We start from the raw sequence: 22,986 nt of genomic DNA, 5'->3' as shown, positions 1-22,986 counted from the left end.
CACCTGCACTCACATCAACACCTCTTCAGAACACATATTGAGACCTTCCTTGAACGACAACCAAAGGCTCTAGACCTTTTATCTGCTTAATTTGTCTTGAATTAAAGAGGCTACAGGCTACACCTGGCCTTGAAACTTATCAGTAAATTGTCCAGCTGACTAAACCTGTGGAAATGGAGCGACTATGTAAATATGGGCAGTAATTCCTCAGCAGTTAATACAGTACTTTATTAAACCTCCTAAAAGAAAGCTGAAAATCTACACTTCAATAACTTGATAGCCTCATTTGAAATCCACTGAGGGGTGTGCCAATGCATAATAATAAAGTGTCGCTGTCCAAAGACTTGTACCTGGTTGATCAGACTGAATAGGTTGACAGAAATGACACACCCAAACTTACCTAACAGCAAATACAACATATGACCATTTGTCATAGTTATGACAAGGCATTTGTATGTAAATAGATTCTGTATACACTTTAACAGAAGACTAACTCAGTCAAGTCAGAATTGCGCTAAAGCTCTATAGTAAGAAGTCTTTTTATTTACATTTTTAATAAGCTATTACAAAAAAATCGAATTGCAAAGATGGCTTAAAGTAATCGTAAATCTACCCTTAAACATGATGTCTGACATATTATGGGGTTTAGATCTTGTTAATTTTCCCATCCTCATTTGGATCCTGCATTTTCTGCGGTATTTTGGCCCAATACCAAGATTGGTTATCGGAGCGGTGCCATCTCTACTTTTAAGGCCAAGTATATTTCTTTTGATGCCAGCTAATGGAAAGCTTGTACTGTGTGGGGAAATTGCAAGCTTATTCAATTAATGCTCAATATTGACAGCAGATCAAGCAATAAAAATGAAACCCTTAGTGGAGTTCGAAGACTTTATTCAAAAGTTTACACATACACATAAGGACCTCTAAGGTTTCGTGAAAGCACGACCTCAGCAAGTCAGGGTCATGATGGCGACACTGAACGCTTTAGGTACTAAACTCAAACCACATCCGGAGTATCCATTTTGGCATTACCATAAGCTTCACCTAGTCGTCTGTGCAGAAAACAAAAAGCCAGCCATGTTTTCCCGAATGCAAAATCCATTACTGTGAGACATTCATCCAAATTAGGCCACCCGAAAACTACTTAGTTCAAGGGCAAGCTTCAAGTACTCTTCAACTTTGTTTCAATTCTGATGGCTGACAAAGCAAAAATGGTACAGTAAGGTGTAAGCATGTCCTTGTGTGTATGGAAAGAGAAAGAAAAAAAAAAACAACAAAAATAAAAGACATGTAACGGTGTTTAAATAATAGCAGGTATAACCTTTAAAATTGAGTTAAGTGGTTGCATGAGCCGTGTTCAGACGACTAAGGAATATCAGATGATACAAAGGATGAAATCTGAGACATAGTTTGTCAGATTCCCCCAGATCACCAAAAGCAATGTCTTACTGAAGAGGTAACATGCAGGCTCAGATGCCCACGGCTGCAAATGGAGTATTTCACTGATATGGCAGTGCTGGATTCAGATGAGGAAATGACAAAACTACAAACCAAAAATGGGCACCATGACCAGGAAAGGAAAAATAAACACCACTGCAATGGTTACTAAAAAATAATTGCTTTTGTTGTAGCCTTTGAACACATCCCGTCCCATCCAGAATTCCCCTGCTGGTTACGTTGGAGACAGATTTAAGGCCAGATTCCTCTGATATTCCCTCGTCCCTGATTTGAGGAAGAGCTGGGCTTTAAGCCTCCAGCTCCAGCCCCAGGCCCAGCTTGTGGCCACCAGCATTGATGCTCTTTCCATCAACCAGGGCAGACAGGGTCAGCTTCACACCTGCACAAAGACCATTGCAGCATCGTTACACCGAGGGCTTCAGAAAGTTATTTCTGCATGCAGGAGATAGACCATGCAAACCTATGAATATGGTTTCTACAGAGGGCTTTACTGTATAACTGGACTATTAGTCATGGGTCATTGGAAGTAGGTTTGGATCAACTGATGTGACATTCTACAACCTCCACAGTTCTCCTACAAAGCTACATCCACACAGTCAGGCACACAAGAATCAGTTATTCAGCAAAGGGCTGCACAACATATCATTCAGCATGGTCATCGCAATGTGTTACATCGCAGTATATGCAATGATACACAAGGTAAATTATCCATAACATATCTACAAATGGCAGATTATATCTGCTCAATATCACTTATTATATTAACATCTTAGATATACGGAGTGCATTATTAAGTCATGACATGTTGGAGAATAGGAGAAATCTGGTCAGTTTTTCCCCAATATCGTGCAGCCCTAATCCAATATGATGACTGAAGTACACACCTCTGGTAAAATTAGTAAGTAAGTAGAACAAGATAATGGTACACTAGCTACTGATAACTTACTGCACTTTAACAACTCCCTTTCTTTTTGCAACATATATTCAATTCTTCTCCAATAAAATATACAGAGAACAATTATGCATTTATGTTTTAACTAATCAAACTTAGCTGAACACCAACATACCTGGTCTCAGGGTCTGCGTGTACCCAACACCAACAAGACTAGTGTTGTTCACTTTGGCCTGCAAGGAAGGTGAAATTAAAAGTTTAATACTCAGCAAAATAGGAAAAAGCTTCAAATACATTACTGCTAAACCAGCCGCTCAGCACTTCCCACAAGCTCCTCAACTGGGGAAAGGTATTCTAACACAGGTGCTACAGCGTGTCATGCCATGATGCTTGGACTTGGGACAAAAAATAGGCATCAGAAGTTGCACGGGAGTTAAGAGTTGTACTTTTATACACGATTATTGACATGAATGTCATGAAAATATTGGGCCTTTAATGAGCCATTGGGCCATTTTAGAGCTTTCAGTACCTCTGAATTAATAAGTGGGTGTATGCATTTTTGACCCTGTGCTGATTTCAAAACCAGATAGAAGATTTTTTTTTTCTATACAAGATGCACAGTATGCGCATAGCTCCTGAGTGAACTGCAGTAGTTCTTGCTCCTATTCCTGCAGATTTTTAGTGTCTATGATCGAGCACACCCAATTCAATATTCACATTCTGCTATTGATCAGTGCTGGGATTACCAGTTAATACAAGATGCATTTGGAACAATTAGACCCTGATGAGCCAAATCAGATTTATTCAATTCAGAAGCCACTTAATCTTGTGGCTTCCCAGTAGAAGGACTGGGTAACAATAGTTTGAAGCACAGTGCTGGTGACAATATCTAGACAGACAGAATTCCAGAAAGACTGACGTCAAGAACTAGTCATCAAACTAGTTCAGTGGAAGAGAGACAAACACTCACGCTGATGGAGGCATCCTTGTCGAGTTGGTACTTAGCAGCAATGCCAAAGCGTGTGCTGTTGCTGCCTGCAGTCCAGGCCAGGTTCACTGCGGTCTCCAGCTTATCACTCACTTTCTGGTAGATGGAACCACCAAACTCTGAGCCATCATTCCTGTAGACAGCAGGGGAAATTCAGAAATGCAGTCACAAGTGTCCTTCTGATTTGTAAGCTGAACGTTCTAGAGGGCATAAACGAGGACATGTAGAACCCAAGGCCATAATTTTTTATTTATTTATTTATTTTTACTTTTATGGACTTCCTCTCCTACTACATGAAGTGGAAATCTGAATGAAATTCACAGACACTCTCAGAGAGACAGCAATGTACCCCTGTACTTACACGTTGGTGTGCAGTTGGAAGTCGCCTGTCTTGTAGCCTACAGCAAAGTTGTTCTGGGTCATCTTTGACTTGGCTGTGTCGAAAGACATCTGGTAGCCGGCAAGCCATCCTTCATAACCGACCACTGCGGCACCATGGATAGTCGGGCCCGCAAAATCAAAGTCGACATCACAGCCCAAGTTGACATACTCGCGCTTGTAGGCGGTCTTGACTTTGCCGCTCTTCTTGCTGGTAAAAGTTAATGTTCCAAGTTATAACCTAATATTCTATGAAGCTGGACAATTTTTTCTTCATTTTTTAACACAAATTAATGGGCAATTGATTTTGGTGGATATTCCTAAATAACCAATGTTATTACTTATGTAACTATTAAAAGGTTTCCATCTTCTTTTAGTTGTATCTGGCCAGTCATGTGTTGCATCATAACATAACATGACTTTCTGAATAATAATAATAATAATAATAATAGTATTTATTTAATAGTACATATTTTTCTTGCAACCATCAACAAAACATGTATGTAGTACAGATGGTGAACATGTAACCTGGTAACAATTCCACAACTAGCATTACGCATCCTAAATGCTGGTAAAAATTGTACAATTATTTTTAATAATTGCAAATATTCTCAATGCTCTGAAAGCAGCACATAATATTATATAATATATAATATAATACTTAAATATATGACCGGCAATAAATAAATAACAGTTACAATGCAAACTGTGTCAAGAAAAGACCAACCACATTATTACAAACACTAAAGAAAGTGCTGGACTCCCATTGTATAAAAAACCTATGCACACTAGATTTAACACACAGGGTAAGACTGCAGCTGAGAGTCCAGGAAAAAGCTTGACTGTGCTAGTGGAATGAATAATGGATCTTTTAGTCAGCATCATAAATCAGGCCTTACGTTTGGCTGAGGTCAGCGTAAAGCTTTGTTCTTTAAATAGGCAAAACTCACTGACCACTGTTTAAAATGTCACAAAACACTGGCTATGTATTCATCAAATACTTCTAATTAATGTTGCACAAACCAATGCCATAGCTCATAAAAACCAAGATACAAAAACATACCATACTTTTTAACATGTCTAATTAAACAGTGCAGAATAGTAGCTGATTGGTCATTAGAAACTACTGCTGCAGTGGCAAGCAATGACATTTACAATGTCCTTTTACCAGCATTATGAAATCATTAGGCCTTGACACAGCTATACCACAAAGAATGCAAGGTCAACATGATGGTCATATGAGAACGCAGACCCAGTCACTTGGCCACAGCTATACAGACTCTGCTCAAAGACATTTCACTTTCTGGAATAATTACAACCCCAAGAAAACTTGTGTTAGTTACATTAGACTCCATGTGTTAATAATCCGTAAACAAATCAGAAAAAAAACAAATAAATAAACCAACATACTGCACTATGATTGTGAAGACACATAACATGTCCTTGCTCAATACGCTATCAGGTTACAGCTTCTGCAAAGCCCTCCCAGCCAGAAACAAACGTTTCTTATTCAAGACACATGTTGAGGCTTCGAGATATCAAGTTGCTGTTAAAGCCATTCTGCCCTCTTCACAAACACTTACGCCTTAAACCATCTTCAGCAAACACTTCAAAAACATGGACAAGAAACTTACCCTGTGTTTGGCGAGAAGGTCGTATCAAAAGTCAGCTTCAGCCCCTTTGCAATCTACAAGAAGGGAGAACAAACGGTATGAAGTGCAGTGAATAAACGGTTGGTGTAAACTACGTAAAAGCTGGATCTCTGTCCATCTCTGCTGCCATACCTGATCTTCGATGGTGATCTCTGTCCCCAGGGTGTTGTCAGTGTTCCACTTCTCCGTAAAGGTCAGGCCATACTCAGACCTCTTGTATTTGGTTTCCAGACTACCCACCACTTTGCTGGTGTCAGTATTAGAGGACCCAGAAGTCTTGAACTCCTGTCGAGGGATGAGGAAAAAGAAACTTCACACCGAAGATTCACATTCTACAGAATTTCAACTCAAACAACTTATATGAAACTGTTAGACACTAAGTAAAATACTCTTATTTTTAAGTTTTATTCAAGTATATTAATCAAACTGCTGGTGATGAACCACTTACCACTCCGCTGGAGGATTTTGTCTTGACATCAAGCTTCACCAGACCAAAGCCTAGTAGAAAACAACGTCATAAACTAATTACGACAGAGAACTATGCACACAAAATCCTTCACAATTACAAGCACTCACTGCATTATAACCCCCAGAAAAACACGTTACCATATCCCTTGTTGAAAATGTCCTTGGCAGATTTTCCAAGATCAGCATAGCATGGGGGGACAGCCATTATATCTGTAAAAGCACACAACAGGCAAGCAAATCAGATCTATCTTCTGGCATTCAACCGCTCCATCTGGCAATTTGCCAAAGCGCAAAATGTCCTAAAAAAGACGCAAGTCACATGGAAAAGGGCGTGGCTTAATTTCTATAGGGAGCTTTTTTATATTTCCAGTGTGCCGTAATTTGGAGTATAGACGCAGTGTTAGCAGTCTGATAACTGGCCCTCTATGTTTTACACAGGCGGCTGAGCTAATATGACCTGACAGCAAGCTCCACCTTTCTGAGTCACTGGAAGGAGGAAGTGGCCATGTTTAAATAGGCTTCTGTGCACTGATTCACTGCATGATAATCTATCAGAGTGGGGGATCCAGATCCATGCATGTTAAGAGTTCATATAGGAGCCTTAAAAAATCTAAACCTCAGTAGCATTGTTAAGAACCACACTGCCGTCCTACGCAAAGCAGGAGGGGCGAGAGAAGAGCCATGTGAAATGACTAGTCAAGCAAACTGAACTGGAAACGCATGGCATGCTGTCTTCAGGTGTTTATTTTAGGTGCAGTGCCTCTTTGTCCTTGTCCATCATGACATGTCCTTTCAAACATGGCTAAAATGTCCACACCTATTTCAGGAGGTACTAAATCAGTGTTAGCGTTTAATCTTTTATCAGACAGCTTGTCCAGTCCGGGTCTCATCACCCCTACTGTGCTTTTTGTGCTGCTGTAATGTGTGATTTTGCCTCTGGGATTAGCAAAGTTATCCATCTGCCTGTCTATCCATCTAATGTCCAGTCAACTAAGAAATGATATCCGAGAGATGATAACCTGATTCTCTGGGTCTCATCGCCCCACCCTTTAAACGATTGAAGGACCAGGCTACTCGAATAAGAATAAAAGAGCTTTAAAATAAGATCAAAACGTGAATAAACCTAATAATAAAAGGACCACATGTGCAAGGTTAAAAATGTGGAGGCCATCTTGGTCAGACACTGCCTGTGGTCAGAGACAGTGCGGAGTTCACAATGACATGACCAAGACCTAATACCGGCAGAAAGCCTCACAATTAGCTAGCGTTAGCTAACCTGTTCGTGCGAGTTTTAATAACTATATTAAGAAGGAAATTAATGTACCCAAAGACACTATTATAAAGCTCAGATCACGATCTGCTTGTGCAGCTACAGCAATCAAGTTAACTGACGCTAGATTTACAGGACGGTGTGGTCTCCTATCAGCTAGCTAGCTTAAAAAAAAAAGTTAGCTAACTCTAGCTAGCTTACTGTCCATAAAATAACGAAGCCTCATATCGTGGAGATCCAGCTAGCTAGCTACCACAAATAAAACGATAAGCGAGTAATTTAGCCGATGGCACCTCTCTGCTGCTGACCTGTCAGTCCGGTAGATGGGTGGGTTCACTGATTCATTCTGACTCGTTAACGTTAGCCAGCACGCCGCTCACACCGAGGCTAAAGCCACGAGCTGCACCGCTCTCATCCCAACAGACAGAGCTATAGCACCAATACTTAACTGGTGAGATCGGTCAGACGAAATCCGTCCTTATGTTAAAGTAACATCTGACACTTTTATTACATAACCGGCTCAGTGATCCGGCCACGCCAAACCCAGTCCTGTCATTCAGCTAGCCTAGCCAGCATGCTAACATTAGCTTCCCAGAGCCGACAGGGCGCTAACAAAGTACTAAAACAAGCCTGCAGAAAGTCTGAACTCCAGCTTACTGAAATATATGCAAGTTTACATCGTTGCCGAGTCTTACCTGTTAATATATTGGTCTGGAGATCAACTTAAGTAAGTTTAATCAACTTCTCCCCAATGCTGCCTGGCCGTGGTGAAGCGCACCGGCTGGAGGGCGAACTGAAGGAGACTGTACTGCGGCGAGCTCCGACCCTTTACAGCCGCAGGACCCTGCAGGTCAGACACCGCCGCGGCGCCTGCTAGGAAAGACAACACATCACACGCCACAGAGCCCATTCAGCACATTTCACCTGATTTATTCCCGCATTTCACTACAGGGATTTATTTACACTTATTCAGATTTATTCAGGTCCGTTGGCGGATTAAAATGTTGACATTTTATAGATTTTTTTTTTTTGCCAACGGAGATGCGTGAAGGCCACAACTGCAGCATTTATTATGTAAACTAGACAAGTTTCAAAGTAAAAGTCCCAATGCAAGCTGCTGAAGGCGAGTGAGTGAATAATATACTTAAAAAAAAAGTACAACGAAATTCATTTAATAAAATTTAGACTAAACAAATTAATTTATAATAATGTGTACTAATTTATAAAATAATGTGTACTGTCACGTGCACATAAAATTAGGACACTCCATGAAAACTTTATTTAAAAATATGGATAATGAATCTTAATCTTAGCACTATTGAGAGATTATTTATATATATATAATTTTTTTGTGAAATATCATTTTTACATTTAGGCATTCTTGATGTGTTTATTTTGGACAACAAGGCTTTTCCACACCTCCCATGCAAATGAAACTCTTTACACATTTTGTCTGCTCTTAGGCTGAACTTGCTAAGACGGCCTGATCCGGCCATGTTGGCAGTTGTTTTAAATTATCTCCACTTGTAAATTATTTTCCAGACCCTGAAATGGCTTCTAATTGTTCTGAGATTTTTTTTAAATCCCTTCCCAGATTCATGTGTCTCTTTCTTCTGGAGGCCCTTCAGATACCACTCACTTCAACAATCAAGAGCAAACCAACCTAAATGTCTGAGGTTAAATAAGACAGGCTCCTCTAAAATCCATGGTCCAAAGACCATGTTCTAATAATCTGTTGTCATCATTTGCCTTGTGTTTGTCTTTTCCATGTGTATGTCTGTGTACCTGCCATGTACTTGGCCTTGTGTTCCCTCTTTCTACCCTTGTCCTGTCTCAGTGTCTCCAGGTGTTCATTGTTCTTAGCTCTACCCCTCTTATTACCTTTTTCTTTGTGCATTCAGAGTTTGTCAGTCTTTGCCAAGTCCTGTATGTGTATTATTCACTTATATTCAGTCCTGATTCAGATTTGGTTTCATTTAGTCTGTTTGCTTGTGTTTGTTTTTCTGTGTCTTTTGTCAGTTGAAGCCTTTCATACCCTCAGCCTCCTTGCTTGTGACAATGTGCAGCTAATACTTATTGTAGATTTGAGGTAGTGATAAGCGTGCAGGTGTTTTCTTTTTCCTTACAAGAAAATTGCATTTCTATTAATTACATTTGACTAATTATATAGTTTTGTGTGGTAAGTTTTACTGCCTTCATCTCTCTATATCGTTAAAACAGAGATTATTTGTCCATATGATTATATCTTATCTCTATACAGACATCACTCATGTATTCTGTGTATTTCATTGGTAACAGGTATTTCATGCCGTGTCATGTAATGGGTTGCTTATTCAGCCCTCCGTCCTCTATTTTGCCACTGGAGGTCACTATGTGACAGTTAGATTTAACATCATGTCCTCTTGTGGCCGATGTCGCACATGGCCTCACTGCATGTCTGAGCATACGAAATTACCCAGCTGTCAGTGTTGGTTACTGTCACCTTACAGTGAAAGTGTTTTAGCACATTGTCAATACTGCACCAACCATGATCAGAGCTCTGCTCAGACAGTTTCACTAGTAATGTGGTCATCAGATGGGGTGCCATGGAGGGGGGTTGTGATTCTAAAGGTCTGTGACTGACAGGGGTACTAAAATGTATTAAATGAGTATTGTGGCAGAGCTGTTATAGTTGTGCAATATCTTTTCATGAGTCCCAAAATCCTCTGTGGCACCCTGGTCATCAGCACTTCTGTTAGTATACAATAATAAGGCCACATGTTAATTTGGTTGCCAATGAAGTTTCTTATGACACCCCTGACTTTGGACCTCATTGGTGGTGCCAGCTGTGCCCAGGGGTGTCTCAGGGAGCCTCAGACCTGAGGAGCTTAAATACTCTGGACACTGTACTGCAGATGTAAAAATTAGACAAATGATCTGCCCTTGAATCCAGACAAATGCCTGATTATAATAAAATTAATGAATGGTTATTCAGAGTAATGGATGTTATGTGTTGCTGCTTCAGGCACTGTTTTCATTGATTTGTCAGATATTGAAAGAAACAATAATTAGAGAACATCCTGATTCACATATGGATAAGTTCATCATAAAAATGGCTCAAAATGCACAAACAAGTGTAAACTGGTTTAATCTTACTTTTCAGTTTTTTATTTAATACACATTAATGTTAGGGCTTGTTGCCAGCATGACTATGTATCAACCTGTCTGGTTTTATACAGTCACATACACAGCAAAATCCTCCAGTGTAGTCCTTCTGTAGGTCAAGCTGGGCACAAAGGAGCAAAAGATAAAGTGAAGTCCAGCCAAAAGGTGGTCATTCCATTTGGGTGTGAAAACAATTGCTGTGAGACTTTTTTAGAGGGTCAAATGTCATAAGAGGGTTTCTTCTGTATTGAACTTGTCTTTGTATGTTTAGATGAAGGCATGAGGACTGCCTTGGTAGGCAGTTCTTCTTTGGGGCTACTGGAGCTGAATTCATATCCAGTCTTTAAAGTGGAATATTCAGAACAGTGAAAAGAGCCATCAGTACCACATGCTGCTGCACTTCTCAAAAACATAGAAAATGAAATGCCCTTGGCGAATCTCATCCGCTCATTCAGGTGCTTTCGAACATTCTGGGCAAAGCTCCAGCATTTCCATCTCAGTGATGCTGCAAACAGGTTGCAACGAGGCAGAGAAACAATGAGATTTGCACTCATACATGATCAATGAATACTGGTGTGAACTGGGACACTTTGTATGCCACTGAGTGGTGGTAGTAGGTTCAATAAGAGGAGCAAATGATGTCCTGGAAGTGGTGTTGCAGTAGCCAGAGTCCGAGAAGGCACAATTGACCTCTCAGGGATGGGTTGATGGCACTTCCTCCCCACATCACTCCTAGTTAGCTGTTGTATTGGAGCTGGGGAGCTTGACCAAGTGTGTTTAACAGTGCTGCATCAGTTTGAACAAAAAGGGGTGTCTTCATATGTGTGAAAAGAAATTGTGCTAGTCTTCAATGTTGGGGTCATTGCTAATGATAGGGGAAGTTCACACGAAGGGGGATTGGGTAATTGGCCTTTCAATTTAGGTAAAATGGGGTAAAATTAAACTAAGAAAAGCGTATTTTAGATTCATTCCCTTTGTGAGATCATAAAGACAATGTTTTAGCCGTGACTGCCTTTCAACAACAACAGGACATTGCAGCCAATCAGAACAAAACCCGTTAATGGAGCTCAGCCTTAAAGGGACTGATATGCAGAACAGAAACAGTCTGTTTAATTTTGAAGAATAAAGAGTTGGAAATTTGTTGTTGAAATGAGTTCCCAATGATTTTGACACATGGAAGCATGCAGACATTATAAACAGACTTCTGAGGGAAAATGAAATACAGGAGAAATGTCCTCATTTTTGTTAATGCTGACACTAACTAATGTCTTTATAATGACTCAGTCTGAGCCAGAACGGTTTTGTGATGACAGTCTCCTCAGCATAAACCTTCAAATGCCCGGTCACATCATCATTTTACAGGAGCTCTACCCATAGCTTTGTCCAGAGGGCTGCGGCAGCTGAGGCGTCTTCTGCTCAATCTGGTGTAAAGCATAGAAAGCTCAAGCTCAGCACATGCTTATATGCAACGATGAGCCAAACATTAGGTCACATGTGAATAACCTTGATGAACATGCAGGCCTTTTTTTTAGTCTGCTCAAAGCCTAAATACAGAGTCACATACAAACTCAGCAGTGTTTTGGCCTGGCCTGATTTAGATTTTCAAGGTTCCTATTATGAATTACACTTCTACCTATAGCTTGCACTTACTAGATCATTTACTATGCAAATCCTCCTGTAAAACATCTCCACTTGTGCCTGTAATGTTCAGTGATATGAATTTGGATCCAATATCTGCTGCAAGGTTTTGGAGGAACCCAAGTAGACTTTTTTTATTTTTTATTTATGTTTTATTTTATTGCTCCATTTCATCTCCCCTTAAAAACACGACACAACAGTCACTTACATCTCAATTAGGAAACTTAAAGTCAACCTCCTAAAAGTGGGATAATACTGAGAGAAAATTATAAAGATACATAAAATACAAAACTATACATGTAAATTACAGTCTTTTCAGTTTCACAAAACCATATTTAGCTACTGAGAAAGCCACGACAATGTAAAATGCTCATTCAGTTCCACTGTTTCTTCTCTATTTTGACACAGTGTTCATAAAAGGCCTTGATGACATGTAATGGCCGTGAGGAGAATCTGCAAAGATATCCCAGGAAACGGTGGCGACAGTTTGAATCTTTTAGGCGGTATTGTGCCATGCGACCACTGCTGAGAAACAGGAGCACAGAGTCTGGCAAAAACAACAAGCATCATATTTGCAAGAATGTATAAGTTTACTTCATTTTATTTGGTTGTTTTTCAGTCTATATATTTTTGCTCAAATATGGGAAATCAAACAAATCAAAACACATCAATAGTTCATTAAAAACATTTTTTTTTGTTTTGTTTTACAAAAAATTACATTTACTAGTCAAAGAAAATTCACAGAAAAAAACATGGAATAAGATGGAGGGGCAGAAAACAGTCGAGTTGACTATGTTCAAGTCGATTCAGTAGTAATGCACTGCAGTTTAATGCAAGAAACACTTTCCAAGCATGTCTGAATCGTTTGCACGTTCATAAAGACCGTTGATGACCCGATCAGATGAGGGTCAGAACTCAACTACAGGCATGATACTACAATGACGAGTCTAGAGACCAACGATACCATTACTGCACTTTAAAACAGATCAAAGCAGAACAAACAGGATGCAGTGCAGCAATTCAGTGAAGGCTATTCCCCACAAAGGCCAAGAACGCAGCAGTCGCAATGTAGACATTTCCAAAATATGACTTTTGTCCAAAAAAATGATAAAGTATCACAGTTTGAACTTGTTTCCACCAATGCTCGGGGGTCCCACGCTGCTGTAAAGTTAAGGAGCCAGCTCCTATTTATCAGTAATATCATCAAAAATCCATCTGTACACTGATCATTAACTGTGACGTAAAATCTAACAGAACATTAAACGACGCCAGGCTGCAGTCAAAGCAAAAACGAGCTCTTTAGGGTGTGCAAGGTTTATAAAGGGCATTCCCACATTCAGCACATAGCAAAGCTCAACGCGGTCAATGGTAAGGTCCCGACTGCCCAACACAACCTCATTTTCTCAACAGGAGATCATTTGGATGCAAATGCTGATTCTACTGCCTGTGTAAAATCAATCCTGTGAACATGTAGTGTTATTCGCATAAAATTGGAACTAGTTTTTCATGAGTTTATGTTGGGCCACGATTAGTAAAATTCAGCAACATTAAGAAACCATTATGAATTTTCTAAGTAGAAACAGGGAGAGACCTGCAAGAGCAATCCCATCAACAATCTGTGCCTGCACTTTTCCTTCTGGTCTGTAGTTATGGAACATGAAATTCTTCATTGCAAAAAGGTACAATCTGTTCAGTGTCACTAGATGGCAGGAGTACACTTTCCAGCTCTGATTTCAGGTTTGCCCACACTGATATTCTGAACTCTTCATACGGATGAGGAGATAAATGCGATACATATTAAAAACATTTCCTGTGTGTGTAAATGAAGAAAGTTAACATGGCATTTTCTCAGCCTTTACATCATATATCCTGCAATATATGACAGCAGTACAAGATCCTAGAAATACTCCCCTTCCAACACACTGCATGCCTCGAGATTAGAACAGGAAAGCACTGCTTTGGGAAGTTTGTACCCCTTTCTGACACCATGCCAACAAGTCAACAGAAAGTCTTGGTTTGCAAAGCTGATTTAACATCATTTCTGACAAAGGTCTTGACAGGAAGGTCACAATCATGTCCTCAAAACAACTGCATGATGAACTTCAGAAACAAATGGATAGAAACTGTGGAGGATGAAGGATGATGACGAAACGAGTGAAGGATAAAATAGTCTGTTACATCAAGTCGTTATGCCACATATGAAAGGTTATTGATGCGGCCATGCAAAACCTTGAATCCACATTTTTTAGATAATTTAAGTTTGGCAGTCGTTCTTTAAATTATGTCAGAATTTTAGGACGAATGGACCAATAGAAATGCTCCTAAATTACCACTGAAAGGTTTTTTTTCTTCTCCTGTAACGTTGCCATTTTACAATACAAGGTTTGTGTGATAGCCACAATATCATAGTTAAAATACAAGTCTGACTGATCTTGCTTGAAATAAAACAACAAATTATGTTGATAGAAATCAGATTGAAACCTAGAAATAATAAATGCCTGCTTACATATAAATAAGTTGCATTTTCCCCCAAGGATAAATTTCATTATTAAGGAAGATGGTCAGAATAATGACTGAATATAAAGTTTTATTCAAGCATAGAAAACATGACTCATTTGGAAAGGTTGATTGGTGCTACAAGGAATGCCCCCTCTCACAGAACAATGCCTTCTATGTGGTAGTTTTAAAAGTAGTTTAAAAGTAGTCTACATTCTAGAGCCCTCGGAGGGTACATTTTTAAGGGCAGATTTACTAAAGTCTTGAGCCTTTGCAAAGTTTTTAGCATGTACAAAAACAGTAGCATGGCTAGTGACCGGTCTATACATTCCAGTATGGGTCAGTCAGAAGATACATACAGTTAATGTATTTGCTACTGCTAAGACTTTCACATGTGCAAACACCTTTAGTGAATCTAGCCCTTGGAAGGATGAAGCTAAATTCAATTAGATTTGCTTTGATTCAGTCCCCCCCCCCACACACACAATAAATTACAGATCAAATAAAACAAACAGGAAAATAAGAGCAAAAGGCTAATCACCCCGTTCATCTGACAAGTCCAGATGCAGAAAGCATGGAATAATGAGAATTTCTAAAATACGCCCATTTCCCTCATAACTCCTCCAACTTCCATTTTGTCCATTTGAAGGTTGGGTGGGAATACAAATGTCGTCATATAAAACGTGAGAAACGCTTTCAAAATTTTAAGCTTGTTTTTTTTTTTTTTCTGTATCTCACCACATGTATAAAGAGAAATGTATGGATATTAAAACAGGGGAGCCTTAGAACAGGGAACTAAAAAAGTGCTCGAATGCATCGTTAAGGAACTCCATTAGAACCGCCGCAGAGACACATACTCACACAGCGAGTGTAGCTGCACGCACATACACACACACTCACAGCTCAACTGGTGGTTTTCACATCTCGTACGACAGCAGTACAATGGCAGTAGTCGGTTCTGGCGCACACCGATTCGTAATGGTTTAGCCAACAACTTACAGGAACAGAACAGACGAACGAAGAGAAAGTAACACCTAAACAACAGCAGTCCTGTCTCAGTCACTCTGCCCAGTGCTGTGTGGTGCCACCTGTGGCCTGGAGGAGGCAAAGCATCTTCTGGTCCCGTGGAAAGGTGGTAGGGATAGGGGGCACTGTGGACAGGCTGGGTCACACATGCAGTATCTCCATGCTGTAGTCCTCTGTCTCTGTGTACTGGGAAGAGTTTGTGTCCGACTGCGCCGGCCCGAGAGCCTCTTTATTGTCCAGGTTTGGCTCCATAAGTGCAGGTTTCTCGAAAATCAACTTTTTACAGGTCTCTGGGCGGTTTTGCACATATATCACCCTGTTGTAAGCCTTGAGTCTCCTCCACAGCTGAATGTAGACTTTGCATTGTACATACATGAACACCAGTCCGCCAGTGAAGCCAATGGCCACCACCACAAGCTTGGTCCAGAAAGGCCATTCAAGTATCCCTAAAGGAAACAAGAACAGACCTTTATTATCTGAATCACTTCACACAATCATGAAATCCAATCTGAAATTACAGAGTTCCGGAGATAAGGAGTTGACAAAAGCAACTACATTGTAATTCTTACGGGCAGTTTCTTGGATCCAAAGCCTGGACTACAGAATAGTCCATGGTGATTCACCATTGGGACTACAATTTAGTCTTAGAGCAAGCTCTTGTCCAGGAAAGTGGCCCTTATAGAAACAATCCAGACTTTAAAGGGGGGGGGGTCATGAATGAACAGAATATCCACTCCAGAATCAATCGTATGGGGGAACAGAATGACTACGGCTATAAACAACCAGTCATTTCTATGCACATACGATGATGATCCTGGAATGCTATACATTCTCTAAATGTATGCCAAGCGCACTGCTGTAGCTACGGGGCAGACATAAGGAGTACAGACATTGAAATCAAACACAAGATGCTCAATGAGGAGCACTGCTTATTACACCTCCAACCTCACTTCTAATTTCAACTGAAAAGGTCAATTAAACTATATCCTGTATTCCTAAGCAGTCGTCCCTGTCTAACTCATGTTTATTAACCCTAACCATGGAATGACCATTAACTTAACCCTTCCCACTGACCATTCACTGATTCCACTTTGAAATATACTCAACTTCCTATCAATGCCCATCTGTGAGGAATAAACTACCAGAAGCAATGGAAGTCCTTCCAAAGAACTGCAGAGGCAGCACAGAATTTAGGGCTTCACTGTGTGCCTTTCATGGGGGATATATCAAAGAGCATGATTTTCACATTTTAATGTAGAGAATCTCATCTATTCTTTGCAGAGAATATCTTAATGTTAAAAACAGACAGATCGGGAGGGGATTGCAAAATGGTAAGTCACTATTTTCTACTGCCAGCTCACGCACAAGGCCTGAACATGGAATGAAATACTGTACTGCTTCTGGAGGCTCCGTAAGTTAGGCCGGGGTGCAGCTTTAGGGCTCCTGACATGGTGAGCAAGAATAAAGTAGAGTAAAAAGAGAGGGGGGTTAGTGCCAGAGTCTGATCAGGCTCGCACACCTTTGCTGATCATTGATTTTTGCAGGCTGACTGAGATACCTGTTCTACGCCATATCAGTTTTTAACCAGTTTTAACTCCTTTTAAGCAGATCAGGAGAAGGATACAGGAATGCCGTTATGTTAAAAGCCCACAACGCAAGTTGACGTTCTTTGGAGGTGTTTTAGAATTCAGTAAATGGATACTGATATTAGCTGTAACTGAAATGGATCCCTTTGTTTTACGTACATCAGACATTTTTCTACACTGAAAAGTGGAATCCTAGATGACGTTTAAGGGCAATATGTTAATTTTGCAATAATACAAAATACTTGTAAGATTAGGCATCACTACATCAGTTACATGCTACATGTTACAAGATGCATTTTCTTGTTACTAAGCATTGTCTTGTTTCCTGTGCATGTGTTTTTGTTTTAGCCCAATTTAAACTCATCTGTCTCTAAATGTCATGCAACAACAATGGTCTGTGGTGGACCTTTTTCCCCTGTCTGTCAGATGGTCTTTCCTGTTAAAAAAGTACATAGTTCTCTGTCCCACAGTTCTTTGTTCTCAGAGAACAAAACGTATCATTCTCTGGCAAATATGGCTGTAAAAAAATTTGAACTGTGGGAAAACTCATGACCCTCATTAGAGAGCAGACTGCCTGCTGCACAGAGCAGAAATAGTTGCTACTTACTGTAGTCATCAACCAATAATCAAATGCCTAGCCTAGTCTCTAGGACAAGGAGTCAGTGCAGCTCTTTATTTAACTCTGAATTTAAGGTTGCCACGGTGAGACATGTAGGTCGTTGATCTTGCAAGCTTTGTACCCTTTCTTGCTGGTCCTTTTACTAACAATTGGATTTAATGCAGAAAATGCCTGAATCTATTTACTGATCCATAAATCTTTATCACCGGTTGGTGGACTACATAACCTCCACCCATACACACAATACAAATCAGGGAGTAAGGGTCCATTGTGTCTAACTGACCTATCCAACACTCACACACGTGTTTTTTCTTTCGTAGCAAATGATGGACAAGCTTTATAGGACATTGGCAAAAATCATGACAAGAAACTTTACACAACTCAATTTTGTAAACACCTAACATCACTCAGACCTTTTTTAATGTTTGTTTGGTGTCCTCACATAGCATTGAGCTACCAGTTTAAAATGCTATGCTATTGAGCTGCAGTAAGTTGTTGTAGCTAATCAAAGCTAGACAGGTTGGAATCAATTCTAATGCCATTGTAAAGTCACCCCAATACACAACCCAACATGACCCCATCTATCTCAACACAGTGAACTTTTGCATGCATTCATAACATATAAAATTGATTAACATTATTAAATGTAATCCTTTAAAGCTTGTCAAACCTTCCATTAGTCATTATAAAAGAACATATTTGTAAGCAAGTGCATTTAGGTCTTTTATTTTTTAGATTTGAGCATTTGATTTGTATTCATCCATCCAAAATTCATGTTCTCATGAGTTCTCAGTCACATGTAAAATCTATGTTTTAACTTCCACAATATATTCATGCACCAGATTGTGAGAAATCAAGGGTCTGGACTGCGATAAAGTACCATTACTGCTTGGAACTGTCTTTGCCCATCAGCATGAAGCAGGCACACATAGCATACAGAAATGTAAGAACTCTTTCCCGGGAGTGAGCAGCAGTTAAGGCACGAAATGGTGGATAAAACTCTTAGCATGTACAAGTTAAAAGGAGAAGAGCGGAGAGGAGCAGGGGGTCAGACAGTCGAGGAGAGAAGAAGAGGAAAGATTAGACATTTGGATAAGTGGACTAAGAATCAGAGTCAGATGTCAGAGGAAAGACAAATCGGATGTTAAAGGAGAAAGAGCTTTACCTGGTATTCTTCCGGCTGCATGGTTAAAGAGAGTTTATTACTATTTCACTACAGGTAGGAGGCATGAGCAAGTGGGGAGGGTGCTGTACTTTTTCCACTTTAATTACATCTGTAAATAGCTGCAGGAGCCACTTATATAAGCTGCATGCATAATGCAGCGTGATAACTATCAGATAAAGAGTGTTTTTTGGGTAAGCACAGGTGAGGAACATCCTGAGAAACAGTCATTTATCAAGGGAACAAGACAGCTGCGGATACATCAGCTGGAAGGAGGGACAACATTTACACTCCACACTGTGCTCCATTAGGTAAGAACAATCAAATTCAGTGGGGATGCAACAGGCCTAGTGCAAGAACTGAAATGAGCAGAAGCGGAACTAAAAGGGAAGGGGGTCTTGTGCAGATGACCTGGAGGGAAGGGGTGGGCTGAGGAGTTGACAGGGGCTGGTTGCGGTCGGGGAGGACGACTGACCTTGTTTGATCTCCTCTGCAGTGCGATCGATCAGGACGTACAGTGACCACACCACGCACGTGATTGCAATGACGTGGAAAGTGACGGAGCACATGATCTTTCTCCTCTCGCTGGCTGTCATCTGCAGCTTCTCCCACTGCAGAGAGAGAGGGAGAGAGAGAGAGACAGGGAGGAAGAGATAGAGACAGAGTGGGAGAGATAGAGAAATAGATAGAGAGGGAGAGAGGTGGTATTACCACAAGCCTGGTTACAAAAACATTGTATTTTTCATTTGTTCTTTACATAGTGTCTAAATTTAACAATAAATGGCAAAGACATAGATTTAAATATTTTTACACTGATTTTCACTAAAGGTTAGGAAGGGTTTTCCATTCTCCAGTCAAGCTGCCATTTGGAGATACAAAGTGTCTGAACGACAGCGATGATATATTGAAAAGAGTATTGCAAGCGAACTGGTATATGGTCCATCTAGAGACATTTACATAGTTGTAATGATTAATACTTAGCAAGTTCCTAGCATCTTAGCACAGTCTAACAGTAAACGATCTTTCTGACAAGCGCACAATAACAGCAGACAGTATTTACCTGGTTTAATGATGTCATAACAAACAGGGATTAGTTCAGAACACACTCAGTCTGCCTGGCAAGCTGCACCGTGTTGCAATACAGAATACCCAGAGACAGCGCATCCAGCTTAAAGACCTGATTTCACCTGGTCTTTGCACTCCTAACATGGCTATAAATATTTGATGGGAATTTGTCTGTGGGATTGCGGAGCAGCAGCTTTATAGCATGTCGCTTAGTCAATCCAAAAGCCCTGAAGAACAAACACTCATACCCACAGAGCCTGCACATTCACAGCCGCTGAGAAAAGTCCTACTAAACACTCAATCAATAAATTCCATTTGCTAAAACGCAGCCATTCGAAACTCTTTACATCAATACATAATCGTCCTTTTAAGCTTCAGTCAGGAAGCTAAAGAACTGTGATTCATTTGTAGAGCTCACTGAAGGCAGAACATTTACTTACATTCATAAATGATCAAGTGCTGTGCAGTGATGTTCATAAAAGGAGTCTGCTCTGAGCAGCTGGTTTTCAGAAGAGCCACTGCTGAGAACCAGGGCCACCCAGTGCTCTAAAATGCTCCCAGAAAACCCCTGAAGATCAACTCTTCTGCGTTGATCGGGACACCCCATCTATTTCGCATTGAATAATTTATGGCATGGGGCCAGCTAATATCTTCTGAAGACATGAGGGTGAGAATGCACAAACTGAGAAAAAGACAATGTGCAGAGGCAGGGAGCAAAATGAGCTCATCTTCTTTATATATATATATATACACACACACACACACACACACACACACATTTTATACACACAGTATATAAACATATATAATGTGTGTGTGTGTTTTTAACCTTTAAAATACTTCAAGAACATTATTTTCATCCAAATTATTCACGTTTTAAACGAAGAGAATACAACTGTCAATTTTCTGATGTCTAGTAAGCAATTGGGCTCCAGTCTGAACCACTAATATGAAAGTATTTACAGCTTAAACTGGAAACAACCACAAGTTAAAAGTAGGGCATTAATAACTACTGAAGACAAACTGCGCAGTGCTGCCCATAACATTACACTTATTAAGACAAGACAAATCAGTCAGACAGCGCTACTATAATGCAGAAGAATGGGAGAGAATGCGGTCACTGTCCGCTGGAGTCCAGACTCATCTATAGTGCGCATACTCCTGTCTTGTGTAACTCACAGGCATCAGGCTTTCACATGTTCTACAGAAGCCTGCTAGAGCTGAAAGCCCATAGTAGTGCACAAGCCACCTAGAGACTCACTATGTGATGTTGTGTGTGAGACAACAAACACAGGAAATTTAATTAAAAGAGAAACCTGTGGGCAATAAAGACTAATAATGGCACTGCCTGGAATTGCATTTTGCTCCCTCTACTAATAAACAATCAGCTTTTATTCATTATAGCCCACTGAGAATGAAGCAGCTTTTTAGTCTTAACTGGCTGTGTGAGGCGTTGTGATGTAAATAGGAACCACTTTGATGGTTAGTGCAAGTCTGATCATGGGATATGCATACAATAGAGCTTCTCAAACTAGTAAACATATGCATATACAAGTCGTTTCTCCTTATATGATTTATTTGACATGCACTGGGTTCTTCGTTTATTACACTGCTAAATATCTTAGCAATGAAATCCTACTGAACCTAGTTTAAATTTCTGATCTTTATCATATTGTTGTAATCTGGTAATCCACCAATGCAGGGACCACTATAGATCAGATACAGTGGATCACAAGAGTGGCATGTCAATGAGTACTAGTGTATACGATGCATTCAATGGCACCTATATTGTTATATGTTTATTTAGCATGGTGTGTGTATGGTTACCTTCCGCAGTGGCTTGAGTTTGGTCTCCATGATGAACTCAAACTTGCAGAGCTCGCAGCAGCGTGTGTCTGAGCTTTTGATCCACTGCTGCAGGCAGGACTGATGCACGAAGCGCAGACTGCCTGTGCAGTGACACGGCGTGATCAGCGGGCTCTCATCATCACCCTCACAATGACAGATCCTGCACACACACACACAGACACACACACACACACACACACACACACAGTATTAAGCTCACATGCGCTCCAGAGCTTTGAGAACTTCACAAACATACAGCAAGTGGAGCTGCAGGACGGCACTGATCAGAAACGTGTTGGAAGCTTTCTCTTCTGATACTTGTTTATATTTAACCAGTGAAGGGGAGGCATGTGACATGCTGTGATGTGAACTGAAGTATTTGCTAGTTCTGCCAGCTTGAGGTTTCTGTACAGTGTTTCTGGCATTGCTACCCTGATTTAAAAAAAACAAAAACAAAACAAACACACAAACACACAAACACTGAAAGCTCAGAATAAACAGTATGTATTGACTATATGTATTCCAACCAGAATGGGAGTACACAAGGTACATATGCAGATTCTCAAACCTACATTCAGCCTAGTTTCTATACATTATACCATCATCACGGAAGATCATCTTTCCATCTAGCAACACTAAAGCCACATATATCCATCAAACTGTTTATTGTCTTTGAATGTGGCACAAATCTGAATTTGAGTAGATTTTGTCAGTTATACAGATGGGTTTAGTTATACAGAAGTGTTGGGCCACCATGAGCCCACATTGCGCCCTGAGAGACATTCTACAGGTCTCTACTGAAGAGGTAAAAGACCATTTTTTCATTGTGTCCTCTTGACTCCTGTGGATGGGGGCATAACCTTGTTTAATGATACACACTAAGCAAAGCCACTGAAAACATTTGTGGCACTACATAGCAGGGGTTCTACCTGTGCAACATTTTAGGAATACCATCCAACTTTTATCCAAATTGGAGTCAAATATACACAATCATATTTATTTGATGGAAGTATGAGCTCTATGAGTAATGTGTGGTTTTTGGCTTGTGTGCTGAGCCAGAATGAATTAATACACTGTTTTTCGGCTGGATAAACGATTCTTCATTTTTAAAGGAAATCTCTTGTAGAATAATCTTTCTTGAACCCAACCGCCCCCCCAAAAAAGACCCTTATTCAGCGCTTTACAGAATCTTTGGCTTTGAATGGAGCGTCCAGCGGTTAATTGTTTTCTGAAGAGTGGTTTCCTCATTGCTGTATTTGAAAAGTTATTGTGTTGCTGGTGTATTCGGGGTTCTCT

General features: G+C 40.3%; 2 protein-coding genes across 4 annotated transcripts in view; both read right to left on the bottom strand.

Annotated features, from left to right (window-relative positions):
- Window positions 1-874: 874 nt before the first annotated feature.
- On the bottom strand, window positions 875-7,919 carry vdac2 (voltage-dependent anion channel 2). Its single transcript, XM_072677911.1, has 9 exons — window positions 7,802-7,919; window positions 5,975-6,046; window positions 5,817-5,866; window positions 5,501-5,653; window positions 5,351-5,403; window positions 3,700-3,927; window positions 3,321-3,471; window positions 2,526-2,583; window positions 875-1,837 (listed from the first exon to the last, which is right to left on the bottom strand). Exons 2-9 carry the CDS (start codon window positions 6,039-6,041, stop codon window positions 1,746-1,748), a joined length of 852 nt encoding a protein of 283 aa, XP_072534012.1. The 5' UTR covers window positions 6,042-6,046; window positions 7,802-7,919; the 3' UTR covers window positions 875-1,745.
- Window positions 7,920-12,471: 4,552 nt separating this feature from the next.
- marchf8 (membrane-associated ring finger (C3HC4) 8) overlaps window positions 12,472-22,986 on the bottom strand; it is a 108,261-nt gene continuing 97,746 nt past the window's right edge. For all 3 annotated transcript variants that reach the window (XM_072677888.1, XM_072677886.1, XM_072677887.1), the window contains 3 exons: window positions 21,670-21,850; window positions 19,253-19,388; window positions 12,472-15,856 (listed from right to left, as the gene is read on the bottom strand). In XM_072677888.1, the coding sequence (XP_072533989.1) occupies window positions 15,552-15,856; window positions 19,253-19,388; window positions 21,670-21,850 (622 nt within the window). In that variant the 3' untranslated portion in view covers window positions 12,472-15,551. The remainder of the gene's footprint in view (window positions 15,857-19,252; window positions 19,389-21,669; window positions 21,851-22,986) is intronic.

Source organism: Salminus brasiliensis, chromosome 4 (genome assembly GCF_030463535.1).
Source record: "Salminus brasiliensis chromosome 4, fSalBra1.hap2, whole genome shotgun sequence".
Lineage (NCBI taxonomy): Eukaryota > Metazoa > Chordata > Actinopteri > Characiformes > Bryconidae > Salminus > Salminus brasiliensis.
Note: the sequence above shows the minus strand (reverse complement) of the source record. Positions and strands in the feature narration are given on the sequence as shown.

What these genes read in the sequence shown, in the direction of transcription:
- vdac2 (XM_072677911.1), bottom strand. Translation starts at nt 6,041, where the DNA reads ATGGCTGTCCCCCCATGCTATGCTGATCTTGGAAAATCTGCCAAGGAC. An exon ending in CATTTTCAACAAGGGATATG is followed by an intron (nt 5,867 to 5,974) that starts GTAACGTGTTTT and finishes GTTTTCTACTAG; the next exon opens with GCTTTGGTCTGGTGAAGCTT. An exon ending in ACAAGGATGCCTCCATCAGC is followed by an intron (nt 2,584 to 3,320) that starts GTGAGTGTTTGT and finishes CCTTCCTTGCAG; the next exon opens with GCCAAAGTGAACAACACTAG.